At 44.5% G+C, this 27500-nt stretch overlaps 1 protein-coding gene across 4 annotated transcripts in view; it reads left to right on the top strand.

Moving 5' to 3' along the window:
- Nucleotides 1–27500, top strand: part of LOC149310306 (dystrobrevin beta) — a 211288-nt gene that overhangs the window by 82809 nt on the left and 100979 nt on the right. For all 4 annotated transcript variants that reach the window (XM_089528693.1, XM_089528692.1, XM_089528691.1 and 1 more), the window contains one exon: nucleotides 7838–7962. In XM_089528693.1, the coding sequence (XP_089384819.1) occupies nucleotides 7838–7962 (125 nt within the window). The remainder of the gene's footprint in view (nucleotides 1–7837; nucleotides 7963–27500) is intronic.

Below are 27500 nucleotides of genomic sequence, written 5' to 3'. Positions count from 1 at the left end.
ATCCAAATCAAAGCATCCCTGACAGATGGCCATCCAGCCTCTGTTTAAAGACCTCCAAGGAAGGAGACTCTATCACCTTCCGAGGAAGTGCATTCCACTGTCGAACAGCCCTTACTGTCAGGAAGTTCCTCCTAATGTTCAGGTGGAATCTCTTTTCCTGTAGCTTGTATCCATTGTTCCGGGTCCTGTTCTCTGGAGCAGCAGAAAACAAGCTTGAGAAATTAGTAGATGAACATGCATTGATAGATGTTTGGAGATTTAAATACAAAGGGGCTAGGGATTTTCCCTTCTTTTCAGAAAGACACAAAAGTTTATCTAGAATAGATTTCTTTATGGCCTCAAAAACACTCTGTAAAGATATAACTTCAATGGATTCTCAACCCAGAACTATTTTGGATCACAATCCTATTGAAATTGTTATAAATTTAAAACCAGTCGAACCTCGGTGGAGATTGAACACTTCCCTTCTATTTAAAGAAGAAATTCTGAAGAAAGGCAAAGAAATGTTAAAATATTACTTCCAAGAAAATACAAAAGATGACATCGACATAACTGTAGTCTGGGAAGCATCAAAAGCCATATTGCGAGGATTCTTTATCCAACAAAACTCAATTTTGAAAAGAAGGAAAAGAGAAAGACTGAATCTACTATATCAAAAATTACAACAGAAAGAAAAAGAATTGTATGAACAAACTATGAGTAAAATTATCAGAAAGGAAATTAAAACACTTAAAAAACAAATAGAGTTGGAAGAAAACGAAGAGCTACAAAATAAGCTTAGATATATGAGACAAATTTTTTTTGATGAAGCAAATAAGTCTGGTCAATGGCTAGCCTACAGATTAAAAAAACAAAAGGAAAGAAATATCATAACAGAGATTAAGACCAAAGGAGGAAAAATAACAATGAGTCAATCTGGAATTAAGGAGGAATTTAAGAATTTTTTTCTAATTTATATAAAAAACATCAGATATCAAAAGACAAACTAGACAAATTTTTGGGTAAGGCAGGCCTAAGGCCATTTGTCGATGAACAAAGAAATATCTTAAATGGGCAAATCACGGCAGCAGAGGTAATAGAGGCTATAAAGAAAGGCAAGAAGGGTAAAAGCCCTGGTCCTGATGGCCTTCCAATTGAATACTATCAAAAATTCCAGGACGAATTAATGCTGCCACTTAAATCGACATTCAGTGCTATTGGGGTTAGTAAATTCCCAGAGACATGGAATAATGCAAATGTCACCCGACTGTTGAAAGAAACCAAGGATCCAGTAGACGTGAAGAATTACCGTCCAATATCTCTCTTGAACACAGACTACAAAATTTTTGCCATAATTCTTGCTGAAAGACTGAAGAAAGTTTTAAAAAGCTGGATTCCAAAAGACCAAGCAGGTCTTCTACTGCAAAGGCAGATCAAGGATAATATCCGTGTTATTGTAGACGTGATTGAGTATTTTGAAAGCCATAATGAAAAGAAACTAACACTGATATTTACAGATTTAGAAAAGGCTTTTGACGATGTTAGCTGGGATTTTATGTTTACTATGTTAGAAAAAGTTGATGTTGGTTCTGTCTTTGTTAAATGGGTCCGGGAAATCTATGATGATCAAAAGGCAAGACTGATTATAAATCAGAGTAAAACAGATGAATTTAAGATAGCTAGCGGCACACGACGGGGATGTCCTCTATCCCCACTCCTTTTTATTTTTATTCTGGAATCTTTATGTAATACAGTCAGAGCCGAAAAGGCAATTCAAGGTGTTGAAATTAAGAGGCACGAATTTAAGCTTAAGTCTTTTGCAGACGATATTGTCTTCATATTAGAAAATCCGTTGAAAGGAATTAAGTCCTTAATACGCGTTTTGATAGATTTTGAGGAAATATCGGGCCTTAAAGTGAATAAAGGAAAGACTGTAATGATAACAAAAAACATGATAAAGACAGAAGAACAGGAATTGATGATAAACAGTAAGTTCGGCATTGAAAAAGAAGTAAATTACCTAGGTATAAAAATAACAAACAAAAATACTGATCTTTATCATAATAATTATGAAAAAGTATGCGGAAAAATTAAATTAGATTTAAAGAAATGGGAAAATCTCAGTAATACAAATGAATGTACTGCCTAAAATAATGTTCCTATTTCAAGCCATCCCCGTCCTACACTCTCTAAACCTCTTAGAAATTGGCAATCAGACATCCTAAAATTTGTATGGAGCGGAAAGAGGGCAAGGATTAACCAAAAAATCGTATGTGACTGTAAGACCAGGGGGGCCTAGGGCTACCAAACCTGAAATTGTATTATTTTGCATCAGTATTATGTTGGTTCTCTACCTGGGTATTATTAGATGATGAAAAACTTCTAGCACTGGAAGGTGGAGACATGAGATTCGGGTGGCATGGCTATATCTTCTATGGAAAAGATAAGATACATAAGGATTTCAGGAACCATATTATTAAAACAGCCTTATTTTATGTATGGGAGAAACTCAAAACAAGACTATGTAGGAATATTCCAAGATGGTGCTCGCCCCATGAAGCATTTTTCTTTAAAGCCTAAAAGGCTGTGCTATTCAGACCTATTGACAGATATGGTAGAGGGCGAAGTAAAAATGAAATCTCAGGCAGAACTTAAAGACGCTGGTATAATATGTCATTGGTACTTACACAGACCGTTGTATGAGAGATGGAAAATGGACAAGAAGTTAAATGGGATAGAAAATAAAAAACCTCAATGGGAAGAAACCACTTTAAAGGGGAAAACGAAATTGATCTCTAGATATTATAAGATGTTAGAAGAGTGGGATACAGAGGATGAAATAATAAGAGATTCCATGGTAAAATGGGCACAAAATGTGGGCCATAACCTGGACTATGAAGAATGGGTCAAAGTTTGGATGAAGGGTATAAAAAACACGACTTCACAGGAACTTAAAGAAAATGTGTACAAAATGATCTACAGGAGGCACCTATCCCCCAAAAAACTATCATATATGTATAAAAATGTAAACCCTGTTTGTTGGAAGTGCCAGGAAAAGATTGGTTCCTTTTTTCATTTGTGATGGGCCTGTAAAGTAGCAAAGCAGTTTTGGATTAACATTTATAAATGTATAAGTATGGATTTAAAAATCAAAATTCCCTTTGTGCCTGAGGTCTTTCTGTTAGGCATGATTAGCAATGATCTTAATAAACAGTATGGGAAATTTTTGTTCTACGCTTTGACCTGCGCAAGAATCGTTTTTGCAAAGTTCTGGAAAAATCCAAAGGCACCGTCAACAGAACAATGGCTAATTAAGCTCTACGAGATGAAAGAAATGGACAGATTAACTTGTTGGATGAAAGACAAGTCGGAAGAATACATACAACTACACTGGGACAACTTCTATAAATTCTTAAAGAGTAAATGGAAATGCATTTTATGAAGCTGAGAAACTCCAAATACAAAATATTGAAAAGTGATTTGGTAAATATGATAACCAGGGCATCTGAGAAGGAATGTTTCTTTACTCTCTTAACCCATACATCTTTCTCAAAGAGAATTAAGGGGAATTATGTAAATATTTGATTTAGATAGAAAGTAGAGGAAATGGAAAAATAAGTTCAGAAAAGAGGTGTACTCAATGTGAAACGGGGAAGAGATAGCTAGGCATAGAAGGAGAAATAAAAGGGGTTTTAGATACCCTGATAATTATATTTGTACCCACAAGAACAAGTGAAGAACAAATAAGAATAGGTGAAGGAAACAGCAGAATTATTTTTCTTTTTTAAGATTAACAAGAGAGATATCAGAAATTGAGTAAGTCAAAAGAGGTTGGAAGAATTTATAAAATCAAGAAGGTTTGCTTTTCTAATTGTGTATAAAAATAAGTGATATGCAAGTAGAATTTATACCAATTGGTTGGAAAATGCAATAACATTGTATCTATACTTCATATATGTTATGTAACCTACAAAAACAAATAAATAGTAGGAGCAATAGCTGTAAATGCTCGTTGGTGAGTTGCAGACAGTCTCACCCTGGGATATTCAAGTAGGTATTTGCCTGTTGTTCTGAGAGTGCGGGGCGGATTATGTAAGGAGAGGCATTCCCTCAAGTAACTCGGGCCCAAGCCATAGAGGGCTTTATAGGTAATAACCAACACTTTGTATTGAGCCTGGAAGCTAATAGGCAGCCAGTGAAGAGATTTTAGTACAGGAGTTATATGGTCCAACCTTGAGGTCCCAGTGACCAATCTGGCTGCAGCGTTCTGAACTAGCTGAAGCTTCCGAACCTGGTACAAAGGTAGCCCCACATAGAGCACATTACAGAAATCCAAGCAAGAGGTTACCAGTGCATGTACTACAGTTTCAAGGTCCTTTCGGTCCAGACAGGGACGCAGTTGGTGTATCAGCTGAAGTTGGTACCAAGCACTCCTGGCCATCGCATCCACTTGAGATGATAACTGTAAGGATGAATCCAGGAGTACTCCCAAACTGCGAACTCTGTCCTTTAGGGGAAGTGTGACCCCGTCCCGGACCGGATGACAAATTCCTCTGTCTGGACTTGGGGTACCTATCACAAGTACCTCTGTTTTCTCTGGATTCAGCTGGAGTTTGTTTTCCCTCATCCAGCCCATTACTGCCTCCAGACAGGCATCCAGAGGAGAGATGCCATCCTTAGTCACTAAATCAGTCGGGGACATAGAGAGATAGATTTATATATATATATATATATATATATATATATATATATATATATATATATAATCTTTATTCAATTTTCCATATAAAAACAAACACAATCAAATTGTAAAACAGTTACAACTGTATGTCATCTACAGGTAAAATTAAAACATTCCATAACTAAATTTGCCGTTGCATCCAAGTCTTCTTATCTTCAAAACCCTTCTTCTGGATCCCTTCCTTCCTTCCTTCCCGGATTGGAGAGGAATACTGCTTAAACGTAATCTAGGTCTACGTTGTTCTCACATTCGATAGATAAATTAAATTCTAGTTTCATCTAACTTTCGTATGTGTATCCAGTCCCTTTGGTTATTATAACAACTTAAGCAGATAGTTACAAATCTTTCACACCATTTATATAATACAATACCTAGTTTCTGTCACATACGAGCCCCAAATTATATATCACTCTTTAAATTTTTGTGGTATTTTCCTTGGTTGTGTCTTTTAGTCTTCTCATAAACCCTTTTACATGTTCCTCTATTCCAGGTAGTCTCGGAGCCTGCTCTTGGCGTAGAAATATGACTAACAAAACCGAGGGAATGTAAAAAGAAAGGGGCAGTTAAAGTCTTATTTCCCTCTCGAAGGCATCTCAAAATCATTTACTAAGAGGGAAAACCTTAAGTTACCAATTAGTACACTCATCTACATTTCAATAAGTCCCCCCTTTATGTTCCATTCCTTTTCCCAAAAGCTTATCACTTTCTTCCAATCTTCCTTCACCCTTTTTTTACTAAAGTTCTTTACATTACAAGAGATTACATCTAGAGAGATAGATCTGAGTGTCATCAGCGTACTGATAATACCATGCTCCATGTCTCCGGATGATCTCTCCCAGCCGCTTCATGTAAATATTAAACAGCATGGAGGGACGCCAGATGTCAGCTCTCTTTTACGAGAGCAACAGTCCCCCAGCCTCACCATCTGGAATCTTCCCAAGAGGTAGGACCGGAGCCACTGGAGCGCAGTGCCGCCGATACCTAACTCTCTCAGGCGTTCCAGAAGGATACCATGGTCGATGGTATCGAAGGCTGCTGAGATGTCCAAGAGCACCAGCAGGGTCACACTTCCCCTGTCAATACTCAGAGATCATCGACTAAGGCAACCATGGCCGTCTCAACTCCGAACCCCGCCCTGAAGCCAGTTTGAAATGGGTCCAGATAATCGGTTTCATCCAAGACAGCTTGGAGTTGGAAGGCGACTGCCCTCTCAACCACCTTGCCCAAAAAAGGTAGTAAGGAGACCGGTCTGTAATTACTCATCTGCAGGGGGTCAAGAGAGGGTTTCTTCAGAACTGGTTTCACTATGGCCTGTTTTAAGGCTGATGGAAATAAACCCTCCTGAAGGGATGAATTAATTATACGGAGTAAAGAAGTTGACCCTCCCTGAACGGTCAACCAGGATGGGCAAGGGTCAAGAGGGCAAGTCGTCCTTCTTACACAGCCAGGAGCTTGTCCACCTTCTCAGTATTCACAAACTCAAAGCGATCCAGTATAACCTTGTTACCAGAGGCACTGGACACCTCTTGTTGTGGTTCTGATGAAAGACTGACATCGAAATCAGCCCTTATCCGAGAGATTTTATCGGCAAAAAAGTTATTAAAAGCGTCGCAGCTCTGAAGTCCAAAATGTTTTTCATCGCGTCCTGTGCTGACAAGCTTCTCAAAGGAAAGAGCAGGCTGGGGAGAGAAAAGGATTGTCCAGTTAGTCTGAGATCAATCCCAGGAAAGATTCTGGAGTAGATCATTAAACAGAGAGTCTCTGAACATCTAGAAAACAATGCCATAATCACAAAAAGTCAACATGGGTTTCAGAGAAACAAGTCATGCCAGACAAATCTAATCTCTTTCTTTGATAAAATGACCAGCATGTGTCTTGTGGCGTCATGGTGCTCCTTTGGCGCTGCGTCTGCATGATGCAGCGCCAAACAAGCACTGTATAGCTGCGGCACCATGACTATCGTGCCCTTTCCAGGGTGCAGAAAGGAGCCACTTTTTACAGCTCCTTTCTTCGCCCTGGAAGGGTTGGATCAGGGCCATGGTGTGCAGTTGCTACAGCCCCAATCTGGTTAAAGAAGGGGCAGCTAGAGGCCACCCCTTCGGGGCTGTTTGTACAGCCCCTAAATTCTGTTTTTGTGTGAGTTCAAAGGGATTTCAGTGCTGCATTGATTATTTCAGATATACGCCATCAAAATGAGAATTAAAAATAGTATAGACCTATATGTGTGTGTGTCCATGTGTAATGATTAATCTCAACATCAATTGTTTTCATAGTACCAGTGCATATAGGGATCTTTGTTATCTTTGTACGTTATTATGATTATTCATTATTTTAAAAAGAAATAAATGATGTTAAACAGTAAATACACACACACACACACACACACACACCCCAGCTTGGTAGATGAAGGGAATGCTGTGGGTATAGTATAGGAACTGTAGATATAGCATGAGGAATGACTTAGGTTGCTGGGGATTTTTAGTCTGGAAAAGAGACGGTTAAGAGGTGATACAATAGCCCTGTTTAAATATTTGTAGGGATGTCATATTGGGGATGGAGCAAGCTTGTTTTCGGCTGCTCCAGAGAACAGGACACAGTGGAGCAATGCATGCAAGCGACAGGAAAAGAGATTTCAGCTCTACATTAGGAGTAACTTTGAGCTGTTCGACAGTGGAGCAAACTCCCTCGGAGAGTGGTGGAGTCTCCTTCTTTGGTGGTTTTTAAACAGAGGCTGGTTGGCCATCTGTCAGTGGGGATGCTTTGATGGTGTCTTCCTGCATGGCAGAAGGGGGTTGGGCTGGATCAGGGCCCTTTTTGGGATCTCTTCCAACTCTAATATTCTATGATTCTATGGTGCATCATGCTTGCTGGGATCCCAAGGTTGCCACATGTGTGTGGATTGGGGTAGAAGATTTGCCTATTGAAGAGGGGGAGAGCCTGTCTGGAGACCCTCTTCTCAGTCCTGGTGCGGCTTTTCCCATGACTTGAATGCCAAGAGCTCCTTTGAGACCAGACCATAGCTTTACTGATGACGATTCTTCTTCTGTACTGCTCTGTCCAGATGGAACTGCTGTATTAATGCCAGTCTCTGTGTTTAATTCTTTCTGATAAAAACAGAAATCGCCTGCCAAGAAGCTGAGCCATGCCATTAGTAAGTCTCTGGGTTGTGTGCCCACGAGAGAACCGCCTCACCCCGTCTACCCGGAAGAACCCGAGAAGCCCCTTGACCTGGCCCACATCGTGTGAGTATCCTGTTCTCTCCTCTTCCTATAAACTGACTGGACAGTGCGGCTTCAGTCTGGAGTGCTTTCGGTCTGGGGAAGCATTTCGTTGACCGGGGTGACGTTCTCTGACTCTTCTGCCTTTCCTCCTGGCGATGGTGTTCTGGAGAGAAGGCTTGAAGGGGGAAGCAGCCTCTTCTGGGAGACAAAGCAGACAGCAGGCTTAGGATTTCTGTCAGGTGCGTCAGCGATCCTTCCAGCGCAATCAGCAGTTAATTCTGTCGAGAATGCTCCTCTTTGTGTTATCAGAGGGCTTTGTTCAAGTGTCGATAACGGACTGGCTTGATTGATGGGTTGATTTTAGTCTTTTCAGTAGTCTGAATTTATCTGTCTTTCAAAGTGCAGATTTCTGCTCAGTGATGGTTGTGTTGTCAACTCTATCTGTGTTGGTGTGTGAGCTTAGACACGTGGGAAAGCTATCTTGTGATCTACTATTTGCTGTTGCTTTTGCCATAGTTGTGACGTGAGCGCAGTCTTCTAAATGGTGGACCCATTATCTGGAACATTGTTTTAACTCTTGTCTGGTTGTTCCATGTATATGTGCATGCACATTGTTGCTGTGTGCATGCAAGTCATTTTTAACTGATGGCGACCCTAAGGCAAACCTATCATAGGATTTTTCTTGGCAAGTTTCTTTAGAGGGGATTGCCTTTGCCATCCTCTGAGGCTGAGAGAGTGTGAGTTGCCCAAGGTCACCCAATGGTTTATTATACTCAAGTGGGGAATTGAACACTGGTCTCCAGAATCACAATCCAGCTCTCAAACACTCTACCTCTCTGGCATGTTCATGGATTAACATTTGGATTAGAAGAGCCATTCTGGATCGGACAAAAGGCTGATCCTTCCTAGTCCAGGGCTCTGTTGCCTGCAAGACCTTCCTAGCCTTGCATCCTTGGCAGGCCTGCCAGCTGGAGGTGAACCCTTTCTGCTTTTGATAGGATGTAATTTTATAGAATGTATCTTATAATGTAGAATGTATTTTATATTATGTTTACTGATACCGTAAGCCGCCTCGATCCTGTTGGAGAGGCGGGATAAACATAAATCATTATTATTATTATTATTATTATTATTATTATTGACGGGGCACTGCCCCTCATCTCATGCTGGAGGTCGTAAGCATCCATTCCATGCCCATGGAGGTAACAACTGGCAGTACTAACCAATGCCCATCTGCAGCCTCTTCTTTGGTTGAGTGTTTTGATTGTGTATTCCTGCATGGCAGGGGTTGGATTGGATGGCCCTTGTGGTCTCTTACAACTCTGTGGTTTGGTTTTATGATTGTATGGATTTGTCTAAGCCCTTCTTTTGCACTCCACAGTTTTAACACAATATCCATACCGAAGCTCTCCTAATTCAGCTTTAGTGGCTGGTCCTGGGTTCTGCTGCTATGAAATAAAGAGATGAACACCTCCCCTCACTACTCATCCCTAGCTCCAGGTTGTTTAAATTCTTCATGAGCCCTCAGATGGACACCATGACGATCTGGGATCAGTTTGTTTTCAATCTGTTACCAGGATCTAGAACTTAATCTCTTTTCTATACTATTTGCCTCGGTTTCCCTGACCGCCTTCTTGGAAATAGCAGCTCGGGGACAGGTTTTCTGCTCTAGGTCTCCTAAACCAAGAAGCGATGCAAAAAAAATGCCTTCCGTTTCATCTTTTTATCCTGCCCTGTTCTCCTTTGTCGTCCCTTGGTCCAACTACCTCCCTTGTTTCCTGCTTCTGAAATAATTTGTCATTGGGGGTGATAAGCTCCTTTAATTGTTCCTAATATTCTCTGTTTGCTTTTTCTTTTGTGCAAGTCTATATTCCTTCTTGTTCTTATTTGGGCACAACTTCCAGTTCCTGAAGGCAGCTGCCCTTTTCTCTAACAGATTCCTGCTGCTGACCTCTTGGACTGGGTGACCTTCTCTAAATGTACTATTAAATGACTTCCAATCATTAAGGAAAGATTTAAGACAAACCCCCTCCTCCCTCAGGCTGCTCCTTTCAATTTTCTATGCTCATGCTGAACTGAGAAATGGATGCATTGAATGTTTCAAATATTGCAATGCTAAAAGGCCTCACAAAGTTTCTTGGTACTTGGATGTGAGGGGTGGTTGTGTGTGTGTGTGTGTGTGTGTGTGTGTGTGTGTGTGTGTGTTGGTGGAAAGGGTGCTGATGTTTTTCAGGCTGAACTTGCAGCTCCACGAATCTATCAAGGCCTGGCCCTCCACAAGTCGCACTAGCCTTGGCACATTGCCTCCTGAGCTTGGGAAGCCATGGCACTTGTCAGAAGGCTGGGCAGAAGGGTTGCCAGGTTAGTACCATCCCAGGCTGTGAGATTTCAGAGCCTAAATCAGAGACTAAGGGATGGGCTCTGGGGATTTCATTCAGGTGTGATATAGTATGGTTGCTCAGAGTCGCTCAGAATATATCATTCAAATATGATAAAATAAATCATAACAAAGTAGTGCATGCAGACACAGACGTTCCAGGCAATGCTTTCACCCTGAGATTCCTTCTCCTCACCCAAAGAAATGGAGGTGGTGATCCAGGCCCTGAGACCTGGCAGTCCTGCTGAGAAGGCCAACCATGTGGCCCTCTCCTGCCTCCCTTTCTCCCTTATTTGAGCAAAAGTGATTTGAGAGCCTTGGAGCATGTTGGGACATTTCCAAACAGTTTCAAAACAAGATGCTTCTTATAGCTAGGATGGACCAAGTTCAGCTTGTTGTGTGACAGTAAGTGATCCCAAAGTGCATTTGTACCTCTTTTTATCTCCATGGAATTGAGGATAGGTTGCAGCTTTTCTCCATACCTTTTGTGCTTTAAACTTTCATGGTTATAAAGGATGGAGGTTTGAAAAGGGACTGTGAGAGCACTGAGGCAACCAGGGTGGGGTGGGTGGGCTGTTGCTTATAACAATAGCAAGTATATTTCTATACCGCTTATCAGTGAACTAGCACTCTCTAAGGGGTTTACCAATTGCCTCCAACAAGCTGGGGACTCCTTCAAGGATGTGGGTCCATTTATGTGGGATGGAAAGGCCTGGGGAATGGCAGGAGCCATCTCTCAGCCCTGAGAAGCAACAGCTGCACCAGAGGCCAGACCCAGAACGTTGAGGTCCATAGCCCTGCTGGCATGGAGCAAGAAACCCTTCTACAGTGCCAGCCAGCCAGTCACTCAAGGCAGAGACACTGCTTGGGCTGCCTTCTCTCTGAGGCCAACCCTGGTTCTCTGCTCAAAGCTGTTTGGCGGTGGGTGAGCACTAGCAGACCAGTGTGCCCGTTTCTGCAGCATGGTGACATTGGTGCAACTGCGGAGTGCTGCCTGGCAGACCAAGAAGGTGAGGAAGTTGAGATGCCAGTACAAGGCCAAGTGTGGGGCAGTGGGCTGCTAGCCTGCGTTCTCCCTCCTTGTCCTTCCCCCATTTGTCCAGCCATCCAAAGCCTATTTCCAGAATGGTGATAGCAGCACTTCCACTCTCTCTTTCTCTCTCACAGACCCCCACGAAAGAGGTGTCAGTTGGCCATTTCCGTACCCAGAAGTCCTGGAAGGCCTCCTGTTAGAGCTTGTTGTTTTCTAAGTCACTTTAAAAACACACCACAATACTTTGCATTACAGGTGCACAGACTCCATCAGGCAAGCCATAGATGAGGTTGTTAGTTTTCAGGGCTTTCTATGAGTCAAAGCCAACTTGATGACGCAAAACACCAACACCAACAATAACAATATCTTGCCAAGTCCACACACAGGGATGTGGTGGCACATGAACTGTCCAAAGGAAAAGTGTAATTGGTATGGCATACCCTACAGTCAAGTCTTGGTGCACCATTGCCAGCATCCAGCCTTCTGCCCCCCTTTGTGTGGCAGACAACACATGCTCTTGCATGTGTTGAATTCTGCAAGAATGCTGTCCTTTTATGCTAACATATAAATGGCATCATTTTTGCCCAGGATTGGAGCCTTTGTGGGACTTTTTTCATGGGTGTTGCCGGTAGCTCTGACCTTAACCCAGGCGTTAAAGCTCTAAATGTTAGGAAGTAAACAAAGTTGGATTTTTGTCATCCTCCAGCTCTCATTCTAATAATTCCCTAATGGAATGGATGAATCTGTGCCAGCGAGATCACATGGCAGTGCTAATCACGGCCTTTCTCTCTTGGTTTTTTTTATACTTTTGCAAAACTGGAAATGATGGGCTTGCATGCAGATTGTTGAGAGTGTGACATTGAGCCACTGGTAAGCCAGGGATCATAGAATCATAGAGTTGGAAGAGACTCCAAAGGCCATGCAGTCCAACCCCTTCTGCCATGCAGGGACTCACAATCAAAGCATCCTGACAGATGGCCATTCAGCTTCTGTTTGAAGGCCTCCAAAGATGGAGACTCCATTACTCTCCCTTGAGGGAGTGTGTTCCACTGTTGAACAGTTCTCACTGTCAGGAAGTGCCTCCTAATGTTTAGGTGGAATCTCTTTCATTGCAGCTTGCATCCATTGCTCTATGTCCTATTCTCTGGAGCAGCAGAAAACAAGCTTGCTCCTTCCTCAATGTGACCCCTTCAAATACTTAAACAGGGCTATCATATCACCTCTAAACAGTCTCTTTCCAGGCTAAACCTATCCAGCTTCCTAAGCCACTTCTCATAGTTCTCGGTGGTTTACACATCCTTCACCATTTTGGTGTTCCTCCTTTAGACATGCTCCAGCTTCTCAACATCCTTTTTTAATTGTGGTGCCCAGAACTAGACACAGGATTATTCCAGGTGAGACCTGACCAAAGAAGAATAGGATGGCACTATTACTTCCCTTTATCTAGACACTATGCTTTTATTGATGCAGCCTAGAATCACATTGGCCTGTTTCGCTGTCGCATCACACTGTTGATTCGTGTTCAACTTGTAGTCTACTAGGACTCCTAAATCCCTTTGACATGTTGTCTTCTTCCGCCAGGTGTCCCCCATCTTAATTTCATTTTTTCTACCTTACATTTCTCCCTGTTGAATTTCATTCTGTTAGCTTTGGCCCAGCTTTCTAGTCTATTCAGGTCATTTTGAATTTTGATCCTGTCCTCTGGAGTATTAGCTATTCCTCCTAATTTGGTGTCATCTGGTGCTACAGGAAAAGAGATTCCACCTGAACATTAGGAGGAACTTCCTGACAGTAAGGGCTGTTCGACAGTGGAATGCACTCCCTCGGAGGGTGATAGAGTCTCCTTCCTTGGAGGTCTTTAAACAGAGGCTGGATGGCCATCTGTCAGGGATGCTTTGATTTGGATTTCCTGCATGGCAGAATGGGGTTGGACTGGATGGCCCTGGTGGTCTCTTCCAACTCTACGATTCTATGATTCTATGATTCTATCTGCAAATTTGATAAGAATGCCCCCTATTCTTTCATCCAAGTCATTGATAAAGATGTTGAATAGCTCTGGGCCTAGGACCGAACCCTTTGGCACCTCACTGGTCACTTCTCTCCAAGATGAAGAAGAGGAGCCATTGCTGAGCACCCTTTGCTATGTTGCAAGTGTCTCCCCTAATCCTTGCCAGCCTGATTCCCTTGGACAGGTGGGATTTTTACTTTTGTACGATGTGAATGTTTAGCTGTATTTGTTTTAACTTTCCAAAATGGCCTTGAGTGCAGGAGTGGGTAAAAGGGAAAATATAAATAAATAGCAGCAGCTCGATGGCACAAAGCTCCAGTCGGCAACACCAGGTCGACTGTGAAAGCAATGATAATACATCGAATTCAAACCATTCTGTCTCTTAGATCTATGTTTCTTCCACAGAACCCCCCCCCCCCCCAATTCTGCTTTAATCACAATGTTTGCATGGGGTTTATGTGACTTTTTAAAAAAATTGTAAGCCACCATGAGTCCCGGCTTTGGAGTAAAAGCGAGGTACAGTTAGCCTTCCACACTTGCAGCTTTGGCTTTTGCAGATTTGATTACTGTATATACTTGACTATAAGTTGACCTCATATATAAGTCGAGGGCAAGTTTTTGGGGCCACAATTATGGATTTTGATATGACCTGTGGATGAAGGTAAAACTTAGGGGCATATAATGAAGGATATAAAGGACGAAGTAAAGGAAAACAATGCTAAAGAACTTACAAGATTGCAGCCATGTGTACTATTTGTACTCATACTGAAGGCTGGGTGGCTGAGAGAATAGAAGGGGGTCAGTGCTTCCAGGGCAGATCAAACTCTTTTCTTTCACCATATATATATGGTATTTTAACTGTCATTCATATATATTCCCTCATATATATATATATATATATATATATATATACTTCCATTGACCTGTGAATAAGTTGACTCAGGTTTTTTGGGTCTATTTTTTTAACCTAAATTTCTGGACTTATACATGAGTATATACAGTAATTGAGGATTTGATTATTATGTCCTCTCTAGGATTCTGCTGGAAGTTGACCATAGAGTTGTGCTGGAGAATTTAGTAGTTCCTAGTTAAAACGCTTCTCTAGGCATCCATAGGTCCTCCAGCATGACTCTATGATCCAGCTTTGGCAGATGCTAAACACAGAGTCGCACTAGAGGACCTGGGGATTCCTAGAGAGGTGTTCTCTTGGTAAAAAGAATAATGCCTAACCACAGCAAACGTGGAGAGCCCACCATACAAACATAGGAATAGGACAGAGCAAAATGGTTATCAAGGGAGTGAGGTGGTTGTGGTTAACTCCCCCAGCCTATTCCCTTAAATTAGAGTTCAAAGTCGATCATTCTGTTTATCTTTAATCCATTGTTTCTACTTACTGGGATGTTTGGCTGGCAGACTGCTGGGAATTTCTTTGCATTAAAGTGGAGCCTCACCAGGAGACCTGAGTAGGGTCTAAATGGGCCAAAATACTCCAGGAGCAGCCCAAAGGTGCCACACTGAGGAGGAAACAAGCTTGTGTTCTGCTGCTCCAGAGAACAGGACCTGGATGAATGGATGCAAGCTACAGGAAAAGAGATTCCACCTCAACATTAGGAGGAACGTCCTAGGGAGTGTGTTTAACAGTGAAACACACTCCCTTGGAGAGTGTTGGGGTCTCCTTCTTTTGAGGTCATTAAGCAGAGGCTGGATGGTCATCTGTCAGGGATGTTTTGATTTTGAGTTCCTGCATGGCAGAATGGGGTTGGACTGCACGGCCCTTGGGGTCTCTTCCAATTCTTTGATTCTATGAATTATACTTGGCATGCTAGCCTCCTTCCCATGCATGCCTACTTTGGAGGAGGCCCTGCTGAATTCCATGCCTGAGGTTGCCATCTCTTTGTGACAGTAGCCACCTTAGGACCGGTCCTGAGTAAAAGACGCCTCTTCCCCTGGCCTCCCACTCAGGTGCTTCTATGCAAAGGATGTTGTACTGCAATGAAAACGGATGCTGAAATTTAATTATTGTACTCTGTGATTTTGCATGTTAGACATATATTATTAAATGCAAGACCTTCACCAGGCATTAGCTGTTAAGTACAGTTATGGAAAAAGAAAGGGGGAAACAAATCAAAATTCCCTGATGGTTGGTTTATCAGGTTGGTTGTGGGAGGGGGAGTAGGAGAATTAGGACAAGCAAGGCCTGTTTAAAATTCAGCGTTAAAGCTATGCCCTGGTTCCTGTATCGAGGTGCTATTTGTAGTAGTACTATAGAAAAGTAATTAGTCTGCAAACAGATACACTCCTTCTCATGCAACTCTTTTTTCCAACTAATGGGGTATGGGGCTGCAAAGATATTGGTGTAAAATATATTTGGAGCAAAGCAGGGGCTCAGAATGGTTGCAGGTAAGCGCTCTTGGAGCTACCTCACGATGCGCCAGCCTCTCATTTGCACAGCTTTCTTCTCCCAGCTCTGGGGGCACAGCGCTCAGCATGAAGGACCACGCTGGCACCCGAGAGAGAGCTGCATTGCTGGCTTCACTTCTAGTGCCAGGAGAACACCTAAGGCAACAAACAAATCCGCCTCATTGTCCCATTGCAGAGATGGAGTAGTGTGCATTGTTAAAGTCAGTGAGGAACCACCCCAAACGGTGGAAGCAGCAGCATGCGCAGGAGTCAAAGGGTGTCATACAAGGAGAGGGAACAGCCAGGAGCAGGCAGATTATATAGAGTCCTCTTTGCTCCAAGCTAAGCATATCCAGCTCCCTCAGTTGTGCCTAAAAAGGCTTGGGCTAAATGCCTTTGAGTGTAAGGTTCTTTACCTGCTGTGAGAAGGTCCAGAAAGAAGAATTTCCTAAGCAGTGGCTAATGGAGCGAACCAAAGAATTCCAAAAGAAAATCAGCATGTACTTTATAGACTATAGCAAGGCCTTTGCTTGCATCATGAAAGGCTATGGACGGCTCTTAAAGACATGATGGGAGTGCCAACCCATCTGGTAGTCCTGATGAGGAATCTGTACTCAGGACAAGAGGCGACTGTCAGAACAAAACAAGGAGAAACAGAATGGTTCCTAATTGGACAAGGAATCAGACAAGGCTGCATACTTTCACTCTACCTGTTCAACTTATATGCAGAACATATTATAAGAAAAGCAGGATTGGACACAGAAAAAGGAGGAGTGAAAATAGGAAGAAGGAATATCAATAATCTAAGATACGCAGACAACACCATACTACTAGCTGAAAACATCACAGACTTGGAACAACTATTAAGGAAGTTCCAGGAAGAAAGTGCAAAGGCAGGCTTATTGCCGAATATGCTGAACATAAAGAAAACAAAAAATAATGTACACAGATTCAACCTAGATAATGAAGAAATAGAAACAGTAAGAGAATTCCCATATCTGAGACCAAACATTGATAGAAATGGAAACTGCAGTCAGGAAATCAGAAGAAGATTAAGAATGGGAAAAGTGGCTATGAAAGAACTGGAAAAGATTCTAAAAATCCAAAGATAGACAACTGAGCAAAAAAGCTGGAATCCTACAAGCCGTCTTATTCCCTGTCCCCATGGAGGGATGTGAGAGCTGGACAGTTAGGAAAGCGGATAGGAAGAGAATTAATTCATTGGAGATTTGGGGCTGGAGAAGAGTGCTAAGGATCCCTTGGACAACCAAGAGGTCAATCAAATGGGTGCCAGAACAGATCAAACCATAAATCTCTCTGGAAGCCAAGATGACAAGACTGAGGCTGTTGTACTTTGGATACATCATGAGAAGGAAGGACTCATTGGAGAAGACCATAATGCTTGGGAAGGTGGAGGAAAGCAGAAGGAAAAGAAGGCCACATGCAAGACGGATGGACTCTATTAAGGGGGTTATGGGTCTGAATTTGCAGGACCTGAGCAGAGCAGTGGAGGACAGGGGGTCTTGGAGATGGCTCCTCTACAGGGTGGCCATGAGTCGACATGGACTCGAAGGTGGATAACAACAACAAGAACATGGATGAGAGACCTCCAATCAGTTGCCCTGCTGAGGTTTTGTAAACTCAGAAGTCAGGGCAGCCTTGACTTCTTTAATGGAATCAGGCCCCCGGCCATTCCTCTTTCCCTGTTACCTTCCACTTTTCTCAGCATGAGTATCTTTTCTCGTGAGTTATGTTGTCTCATGATATGTCCAAAGTATGATAGCCTCAGTTTAGTCATCTTCGCTTTTAGGGAGAGTTCAGATTTGATTTGCTCTCAGGCCTATTTATTTGGGATTTTTAAAAAAGAATTGGCAGTCTGCATCTATAGAACTCTCCTCATGGACCACATTTCAAATGAGCTGATCTTCCCATAAGAAAGAACCTCTCCCATTTCTTTTTAGTTTTGCTTCTTAGTTTTTTTCCTAGGTAAGACAAAAGGAGCTTATGCAAAGATGTGACCCATCAAGTAAAATGAATTTCAGGTGCCTGGAGTCACGGCCTTTATGGCTGAGGAGCAAGGTCTAAATACTCTAAATAAATGAAATAAATCATGGCCACTGTTGCAAAACACCGCCTGGAAGAATCTTTGCATCCTTTGAAATATTGACAGTTTGGTTTCAGCTTCACAAAGTGCCAAACTTCTTTCCTCTTCAAATGCCATCGGTGCCTCTGAGAGGAGCTTCATGGCCCTTGCAAATGTCAGCTCACATGATCACTCAAAGTCAGCCACCAGCCTTTAAGACTTTTAAGTGGATGGAAAACGTGAGGTTGATCTCAAAACTGCTGGTGGGGAAAGCCTCCTGTTCCTTAGGAGAGGAAGCCTGGCACTGCTGCCAACTAGTCTGGTTGGAAGAGGTTTTGGCTACTGCTCTGTGACCGGTGCAGATCCCCTGTTTTGCAGACATTTGGGCCAATGTTGCCTCTCCTTCTCAGGTTAATACTGCCATTCTGTGGGGTGGTCATCTGTTCCAGGAAAAAAAAAACAACCCTGATTTCCTGGACATGCAAAGCAGCCGTCTGCTGAGTCACCCGACTGCTCTGTTTATCCCAATGTTGTCCACTCTGACCAGCAGCCATGGCTCTGTCCTGTCAGCGCAACTGCTGGGGTCCAACAACCACTGTCAGCAACTCAAACAAGTCGTGGGGTTAAATCAGACCCTTGGAGCAGAGCTGGCAAATTTCCAGAAGCAGAAGCATGGCTCCAAAGTCCAGTTGGGATGACAGCAACTGGATGTCTTCCAGGAACTGCAGTAATGCAGGAACCCCCAGGGACACACAGCAAACCGATGCTATAGCTTCTTCTGATAAACCACCAGAGAAACTAAGTCTCCCAAAGTGCTCTTTATTGACAGTGCTATTATACAAAACCAGATCTCTAAAACTCCAAATCATACCAATCCAACTCCTACTTCAAACGCACAAGCTATCCCTTGCAACTCCTGGGTTTATATAGTCTCCAGACCATGTGGTCTCCTAAACCCAGTGAGTTCAGGTGTGTAACCATGTCATGTGTCTCCTGTGCAATCTAGACACATGGTTTCATCATTCATGGCTACGTGCACTTGGGCATTGAAGTGTCCTTGAGCCAATGAGCTTCAGCTGTGCTGATCAACCTTGCCACTCTGCTGAATGCTCATGGCCAAACACACACACATCAAGCATTTCCCTGTGTGCTGTGTTTTAACCCTTCAAATCCCTGACATGTCCAGTGCCCTGGCAGGGAAGGATCTTTTCCACCCCATTTCCTGAACTTGGAGGAGCTGGTAGGGCAAGGATGGGTCTTCTGCCTGCAGAACATGGCCATCCTCTGCCACCAGTTGATGCCCTCAGCACCAGAACCTTGCTTGGCTGCCTGGGGGATCCCTCTGGCCTTTGCAAAGGCAGGAGCAGGGCAGCTGTACTCTCTGGAGACTGGTGTCCATGTGCTGGGTATGACTTTAGGGTCATACCTATCACATGGGCACCTGTCATAGGGTCTAGAAATCATGCCCTGTGAGGAAAGGCTTAATGAGCTGGGGATGCTTAGCCTTGAGAAGAGATGATTAAGAGGTGACATGGTAGCCCTGTTTAAATATTTGAAGGGAGGTCATATCAAGGATGGAGTAAGATTGTTTTCTGCTGCTATAGAGAATAGGACCGTGATGGTGAACCTATGGCACGCGTGCCGGAAGTGGCACTCCGGGCCGTTTTGCCAGGCACGGGCACCGGGAAAGGAGGAACAGGCACGCGCGTGCCCATTTCTCCTTCTCCCCGCCATTTTCGGACCTCCTGCTGTCTCTCAGAGACACCGGGAAGGCAGAAAATGGCACTGGAGAGAAGAAGCCAGAGGCGTGCGTGTCTGGCTCCTCCTCCCAGCCTTTTCTCAGACTTCAGCTGCCTATTGGAGACAACTGGAGGCTGGGAAAAGGTCAGCGGGGAGGCAGAGCGACTGGCGCGTGCCAGTTGCTCCTCCCCAGAGACCTTTCCCAGCTTCCAACTGTCTCCAGAAAGACAGCTGGGGTCAGGGAAAGGCCCCTGAGGAGGAGCAATGATGGCATGCTGGGTGCTGGCCTCCGTTACGGCCCTTCCTGCCCCAGACCTCCCTCCCGAGAGAGAGCTCTGGGGGAGGAAAGGCCATGGGGGAGCCCAGGACGGCAGTGTGCCGACAAACTCCGGAGGACAGTGTGCCAACCTCTGCAGCCCGTTTGCCAACCTCTGACAGCCCCAAAAGGGACCCTCAGGGGCCGGCAAATGCCGGGGGGAGGAGCCAGAGGCTCCCTCCCTCTGAAAAAGGGGGCAGAAGCCCCACCCCCTGGAGGGTGGAAGCCCCGCCCCCAGTCCCCATCCTGGGGGTAGAAGCCCCGCCCCCGGCATGTGAAGTTTCGCCATCACTGGAATAGGACAAGTAATGGATGCAAGGTACAGGAAAAGAGATTCCACCTTAATGTTAGGAGGGACATCCTGACAGTAAAAGTTGTTCGACAGTGAAAGACGCTCCCTCGGAGAGATGGTGGCGTCTCCTTCTTTGGAGATCTCTAAACAGAGGCTGGATGGCCATCTGTCAGGGATGCTTCGATTGAGAGTTCCTGCATGGCAGAAGGAGGTTGGACTGGATGGCCCTTGGGGTCTCTTCCAACTCTTTGATTCTATGATTCTATGGCTTTGCATGCTCTGCAATGGTGCACAGCAGGGGAAATGAGCTCCCGGGTGCCTGGCCTAGTGGGATTCGGACTGGAGGCTGTGTGGCCTCTTCATCCAGAACAGCTGAGCATTGGTGGTCGCAAGTGGTCTGCAATTGGTGACACAAGCGAGTCCTTTCACCTCTATCAAGCCTTTGTGCGCGCGCACACGCACGCACACACACACACACTCATCAATTGCACACGTTGGTCCTGTTAAGCACATGCTGGCTGGGCTCTTTGGGGCCTCATTTTGTCTGGAGCCATCTCCTCAGTTGTGTGGGATGCCTGGGCATTTCTCTTGCAGGGTGGTTTCAGTCCAAAGGGGCTTTGCAACGTTTTTGAATTTGCTTTCTTGAATGTGGGGTGAGTTTCCCTGGGCAGCATTCTCTCCATGGCTCCTTCCCTCAGTCCCAGCTCCTGTCTTTTCACTGGCTTCCCTCTTTGTTCTGTCTTCCCTGTTTCTTCCAGCCCTGCGGTCCAAGAAACTAAGCTTTCGAATGAGGGAGGCAGCCCTCTTCCCAGAGATGTGCTGTCATCTGACATGTCCTTCTCTTCCAGAAAAAAAGAAGCCAAACTCTTGCTTTATCTGACAAGGACTGGAGGAAGGGTAAACTGGGGGCACCTGCCAACATCTGCAGAATAAAGCATGCTGAGCTGTTCAGGGGAGGGAGAACGCTGCCTCCTGATAAATGCTCCGGCTGCTTCCTTGGAAGCTGGCATCCATGCCTGCCTGCTCTCACGTGTCTGTCTGTCTGTCTGTCTGTCTGCAACAGCCCTGCTCCGGGGAAATGCAGAACAGGAGGAGTCCAGAAGAGCAAAAGCAGAGGCACAGGCTGCCTCTGGCCAGTACCAGATGTGTTTAAGGCCAGGCAGGCATTGTATTCCTCTTCTTCTCACCTTGACTGGTGTGAGAAGTGCTAGCCAGAGGCCAGAGGGGTGTGTGGCGGCTGGGCCAATGGACTGCTGGGTGGCGATGGAGATACCTGCTCTTTCGGCTATCCAGTCAGCCATCTGTGTGCAGGAGGTCCTCCATCACGTGCCGGTTCTGTTTCCTTAGAGACAACAGAGAAGGAGGAGAAGGAAGAAGGGGGTCTTTGGATGCCTCTTCAGTGAAGGAAGGCAGAGAGGCAGTTGCTCCCAAGTGTGGAAGGTTTGCAGCCTTTGCTTGCTTCTGGTGCTCTTCCTGCTGCTTTGGGGCTGGTGGCTCTTTGTATGCACTTGGGGGGAGCCGGGGGTTGGGCTTGGAGTTGCTGGCGGTGGCAGGAACCCATCTCTCAACTTCTTGGGATGCTGAGGATGAAAGGACCATCTTTCTCCAGCTGGGATTCTGAGGGATGAAGGAGGTAGAAAAAGCAAGTTGCTGATGCTTTTCTGCCGCTCTCTGGCTCTCATAGACCGACTGCAACAGCAGATTGGGAGTGGAGGGAGCATGCACTCTGGGCTGAGCTGGGTTGAGATGGGCAACCTCCTCTCCAACCTTTCCAAGAGCAAAGATGCTTTAAGAATGTCATCTTTTGTGAAGGAGCATTTTCACCGACTGTTAGCCGGAGGCAGAGAGGGAGGGGGTCAGGCAGCTTGAAATAGTTGTCATGAAAGGCTGTGCAAGGAGAAGCGGATGGGGGCAGATTGAGCCTATTATCTGGCACCGGCTGCCAAGGGAAGGCTTGGGAAATGGCATGTATGCAGAGTCCCAGAGGCTTTCTCTGTACCAACTCCCTAGGCGCATGAATTCCCTCCTCACAGCTGCCACTTGTGACTCCCTGGCTCTCTTTGGCTCTATGGGCATTTGATAAAGCTGATGGAAGTTTCAATTCCGGTTTGCCTCAAATCCTCCTCCTTTAACAAGGTTAGTGTTTGCTCTTTGACCCTAAATTCCTCTGGTCCTTCGTATCCCCCTTTTTTTCCTGTTTCAGTTTGGAAATGCAGTTGCTCTCCTCTCCGTATGCCTTGTCTGGGGGGATCTGGAAACCCACCAGGTGGGAAATCCAGGTGCACCCAGCTCTTTAAACCTTCTTACATTGTGCTACCCAAAGATGGTAGTCGGGGCTGATTTGGATGACTGGCAAAAGGTGGAGTTCTCCTGCCCGCAGTAGTAGAGAGGAGTAAATTAATTTCTCTGGTCCCAGATCGCTTTCCTGAGCTTCTTTTGAGAGAGAGGCAGTGTTTAAGGGATAGCTTCTGGTCCTCCGTGCGTTTCTCTTTTGCCTCCATGAGAGATTATTTGTGCAAGGAAACGGATCCATAAAATAGCCACTGAGAAGTCGTGGAAGCTCAAGGAGCCAAGTGGTGTTTGAAACCTGCCCTAAGTTGCCTTCAAAAAGAGGGGATACAAGGTGTACGTGTGTGTGTGTGTGTGTGTGTGTGTGTGTGTGTGTGTCTTGTGAGCTCTCCTACCTTAAAAGGTGTGGGATGTCTCCTCCTTGATCTTGTGGATCTGCAAACCCGCTCTGTCTTCCACGCCGATGTACGGTTGGCCCACAGCTTGAAAATATTCAAGAATATATAAATTCCCAAAAGCAAACCTTGATTTTGCAATTTTATATAAGGGATTCCATTTTACTACCCCATTGTACATAATGGGACTGGAGCATCCACAGATTTTGGCATCCCAGGAGGTCCGAGAACCAAACCCCAGCAGATACAAAGGGCCCACTGTACTTACGTTAAGGCTGGCAGCCTAGACTCTTGAAATCCATGTGTTTCTTTTTGAGTAAGGTGTTTTCGGACTTGATTTCAAACATCTTGGAACTCTTGAATTCCAACACACCTGCCATTAGATTTCTTGTGTGATGTCTCACTGCCACAATTCACCATCTGTAGAATTAAAACAGCTGTGACCTACAGTTGTTAGTAGAATTGTAGAATGATATAATTGAAAGGGACCCAGAGGGTCACCTAGTCCACCCCTTTGTCTGTGCAGGAATCCACTGCTAAGGAATCCTAAGAGGGGACATCCAACTTCTGTTTTAAAACTTCCAATGAAGGAAGAATGGCCATCTGTATGGCTACTGGCCTTCATGGCACGATGTTACAAGTCCCATAGGCCTCTTGTGGACTTTGTAGGCCTCTTATGGACTTTGGGGAGACTTTGGGGACAGAACCAAAGAGAGGACAGGCAGGCAGCCCTACCTCACTAGCGTCTTTGCTGCTACCACTGATGGTGCAAGCATAATTTCAACACAAGGCTACTCTCTTCATTTGTGCTCCTTCCTTCCCTCCATTTGGTTTGTGAAGAAGCTGACAGCCAACAGGAGCCTCTCTGCTGTGGCAAGTAGCTGCCTCTCATGTCAGAATTTGGGTTTAGAATCCATCACAGTTTCTCTTCTCCCCTCCATCAGACAAAAAGGAAATGGACAGTTGTGCCATAGGGCTGAGCAAAATAATACAGAGAATTTTCAGAGTGGTAAGAGTGAAGGACCGCAAGCAGGAATGTGTCTTCCAGGGGAAGGCGGCCAAGAAGGTCAAGAGTCTGGAGACCAAGCCCTCTGATGAAATATGGAGGAAGCTGGAAATGTTTGGCTTGGAGAAGAGAAGATGGGGTGGTGATGTGGTCCAGGGCTGTCATGAAGAAGATGGAGTCAGCTTGTGTCCTGCTGCTACAGAAACTAGGACATGAAGCAGTTGATTCAAATGACAAGAACAGACATTCCACCTAAGCATTAGAAGTAAATCCCTAATGTATAGAACATGGCAAATAAGCAAGATGAACTTGAACTCTTAACACAGCAGAGCAAATATGATATAACAGGCATCACTGAAACTTGGTGGGATGAGACTCATGATTGGAATGTAGTAACAGAAGCATATAACCAGTTTTAGAGAAATAAACCAAACAGGGAAGTGGGAGGAGTAGCATTATATGTTAGGTATATTTACACCTGTGAAGAGATCCATAACTTAAATCCTGAAAGCCAGGTTGAGAGCATCTGGGTAAAAATTAAGGGGGAGAAACAATAGGGATGTCATTGTGGGGGTCTACTACAGACCTCCAAGACATATTGGCCTGTTACAGACAGCCAAAATAAAGCTGCTTCGAGTCACAGTTGAGGTAGTGTGTTTCAATGATGCATGCATCCTAAGAGTCCAGAAGCCACACCAAAGCCACGCTCCAGTCCTTAGGGCTGGAGCGTGGCTTTGGTGCAACTTCTGGACTCTTAGGATGCATGCATCATTGAAACACCATACCTCCACTGTGACTCGAAGCAGCTTTATTTTGGCTGTCTGTAACAGGCCATTAAGTACTTAGATGATTCAGAGGGTTGGGCTGAAAGATCCTTGAGAGTCTCTTCCAACTGTATGATTCTAGGAGCTGCTTGAGAATGGAAAAGGCTCTCTGAGAAGTCATAGACTTCCCTTCTTTGAGATTTGGCTGTGAATTTCCTGCACAAACAGAGGTGGACTAGATGGTCCTTGTTGGGCCCCTTTTGGCTCTATGTGTTTGACTAGTGAGTTAGATGTATTCTCCACCATCATTTTTTAAAACCGGTGTAAATGCCAGGGTGCAAAGATGGTCACTTCTTGAGCATGCTTTTACTGTGGATTTCTTGCACTAGCAGAAGGGAGTTTGACTAGCTGACTCTTAGGGTCCCTTCTATCTCTGTTTCTGCGATTCTTTGTTGTGTTCCTCTATGTTGTGCACAGCAGGGATCTCCTGGCTTGTCCTTTTCCTCCCTTCCCAGGTTTCCCTTCATCCGCTCTCCCAGCAGAATTCAGGGCCTGGCTAATAGAGGAGGAGCATTTGGGGGCTCCTTTTGAAGCCCATGGTTTGAGTCCGCTGAACGACATGGCTCAGTTTTGCCCTTCGAATCTGTCTGGCACCAGCTATTCTATGCGAGCCCCAAAGGAAGAAGTTTCTCTTTGCTAATGATGTTGAAAGCACTTGCTCACTTTCTCATGTCGTCCTTTGCGGGGGGGGGGGGGGGGGGAACCATACACCCAAAGTAACAGTAAGCATTCTCCAATATTGTTAGGTAAGGAAGATTAGAGTTTGGAAGAGTTGATCTTTAAACAGAGAGTTTGTGAACATTTAGAAGGAATGCCATAATCACTAAAAGTCAAAAAGAAAAGTTTTTTTAAAAAGTCAGAATGGGTTTCAGAGAAACAAATGCTAAACAAATCTTTTTTTTTGATAAAAAGACCAGCTTGGTAGATGAAAGAAATCCTCTACTTCATCCTGGAGAGAAGTGACCAGTGGGGTGTCCAGTGGGGATCTCTCCTGGGCCCAGTTTGCTATTCAACATCTTTATCAATGACCTGGATGACAGAATTGGGGGCACACTTATCAAATTTGCAGATGACACCAAATTAGGAGGAATAGCTAATACTCCAGAGGACAGGATCAACATTCAAAATGACCTGAATAGACTAGAAAGTTGGGCCAAAGCTAACAAAATGAAATTCATAATAGAGAAATGTAAGGTACTGCACTTAGGGTGGAAAAATGAAATGCACAGATATAGGATTATGGGGGACACCTGGCTGAATGAAACTACGTGTGAAAGGGATCTAGGAGTCCAAGTGGACCACAAATTGAACATGAGTGAACAGTGTGATCCGGCAGCTAAAAAGGCCAATGCAATTCTAGTCTGCATCGATAAAAGTATAGTGTCTAGATCAAGGGAAGGAATAGTGCCACTATATTCTGCTTTGGTCAGGCCCCACCTGGAATATTGTGTCCAGTTCTGGGCACCACTACTAACTCACTACTAACTCACTACTAAAATTTTCTTTAAAGCATCACATTTTAACCAAATCTTTACTATGTATATGGAAATATATTTAGGTTGTGCGTATGATATTGTGATTTGAAGGTATAATTTTAATTTTGCTAGTTGTTGATGTTGCAACTATTAGCATTACACTGAGTGGCATATATGGACATTATGATTTATGAGTAACATTGGTGCAAAAAAGCATGACTAAGGATTCTGTATGATGTGAAATGGGAGGAGGTCAGTGGGGGTGACACCATGAGTGACCGCACCGGGTGACACCAACCCCAGCGACGCCACTGATAGTACCTGGAACAATAGATGCAAGCTACAGGAAAAGAGATTCCACCTAAACATTAGGAGGAATATCCTGATAGGAGGAACTGTTCGATAGTCAAAGAAGCTGCTGTGTTGGAGAGTGGAGGAGTTTCCTTCTTTGGAGGTTTTTAAACAGAGGCTGGATGGCCCTCTGTCAGAGGTACTTTGATTGTGAGTTCCTGCATGACAGGGGCTTTGACTGGATGGCCAACTCTATGTGTCTATGATTCTGAGTGGAGGTGGGGGAAGCAGCAATGGCTCCCCATGCCCCCTGAAATTCATCTTTCTGATTACTAAAACTGTGCCGTGAACCAGTGTATTCATTTGGCTCCAAGCCTTATTCTAAAATACAAGCTGTAGCGGGAAGAGGTTTCTCCTTGCTCATTTTCTCCAAGTGCTACTGCTGTTTCTTCTTCTTTTATGGCACTGGTTTCCTTCCCCTTTGCAACAGTGATCTCAAAGGTTGGTTGGAGCCAGCATGAAACTGGGAGTTCATCCCACTCCTTCCTCAGTAAAAAGGCAAATAACTGGCAGAGAAGGCTGAGGCGCGTGGATGGTAAGCCAATTCTATTGTGGGGCTCTCTCAGCATTTGTCAAGCTCTGGAAAGTGACTCCAAAAATGATGGGAAATCATATCCCAATCAACTCTTTTGACAATGAAGAAAGGACAACATTACCATTCTTCCGTTGGCTCTGGAAAGCTCATTTAGAGCTTCAGGGAGTGTATTAGAATCCATTCCAGCTCAGAGATAATCAACAAACCATTAACTTTCGGTGCTCAGCTCATCTTTTCCCTTTCTATGCAAAGTTATTGATGGAAATAGGCTTCAGCAGAAGGGGGAATTCAATCTGTGCTGGTGATGCAGAAGCCAGAGAGCAACCCACCTGGCCCCAAGCTTCCTTTGCCTACGTGCGCAATGTCCTGCTTGCGGCCAGAATTGCCTTTTGAGAGGCTTCGAGGAGGAATGGGACCATTTTAACTCTTCCTTCC

This window comes from Sceloporus occidentalis, unplaced genomic scaffold, assembly GCF_023333645.1.
Source record: "Sceloporus occidentalis isolate IW3139 unplaced genomic scaffold, rSceOcc1.0.p SCAF_6, whole genome shotgun sequence".
NCBI classification, from domain to species: Eukaryota; Metazoa; Chordata; class Lepidosauria; order Squamata; family Phrynosomatidae; genus Sceloporus; species Sceloporus occidentalis.
Note: the sequence above shows the minus strand (reverse complement) of the source record. Positions and strands in the feature narration are given on the sequence as shown.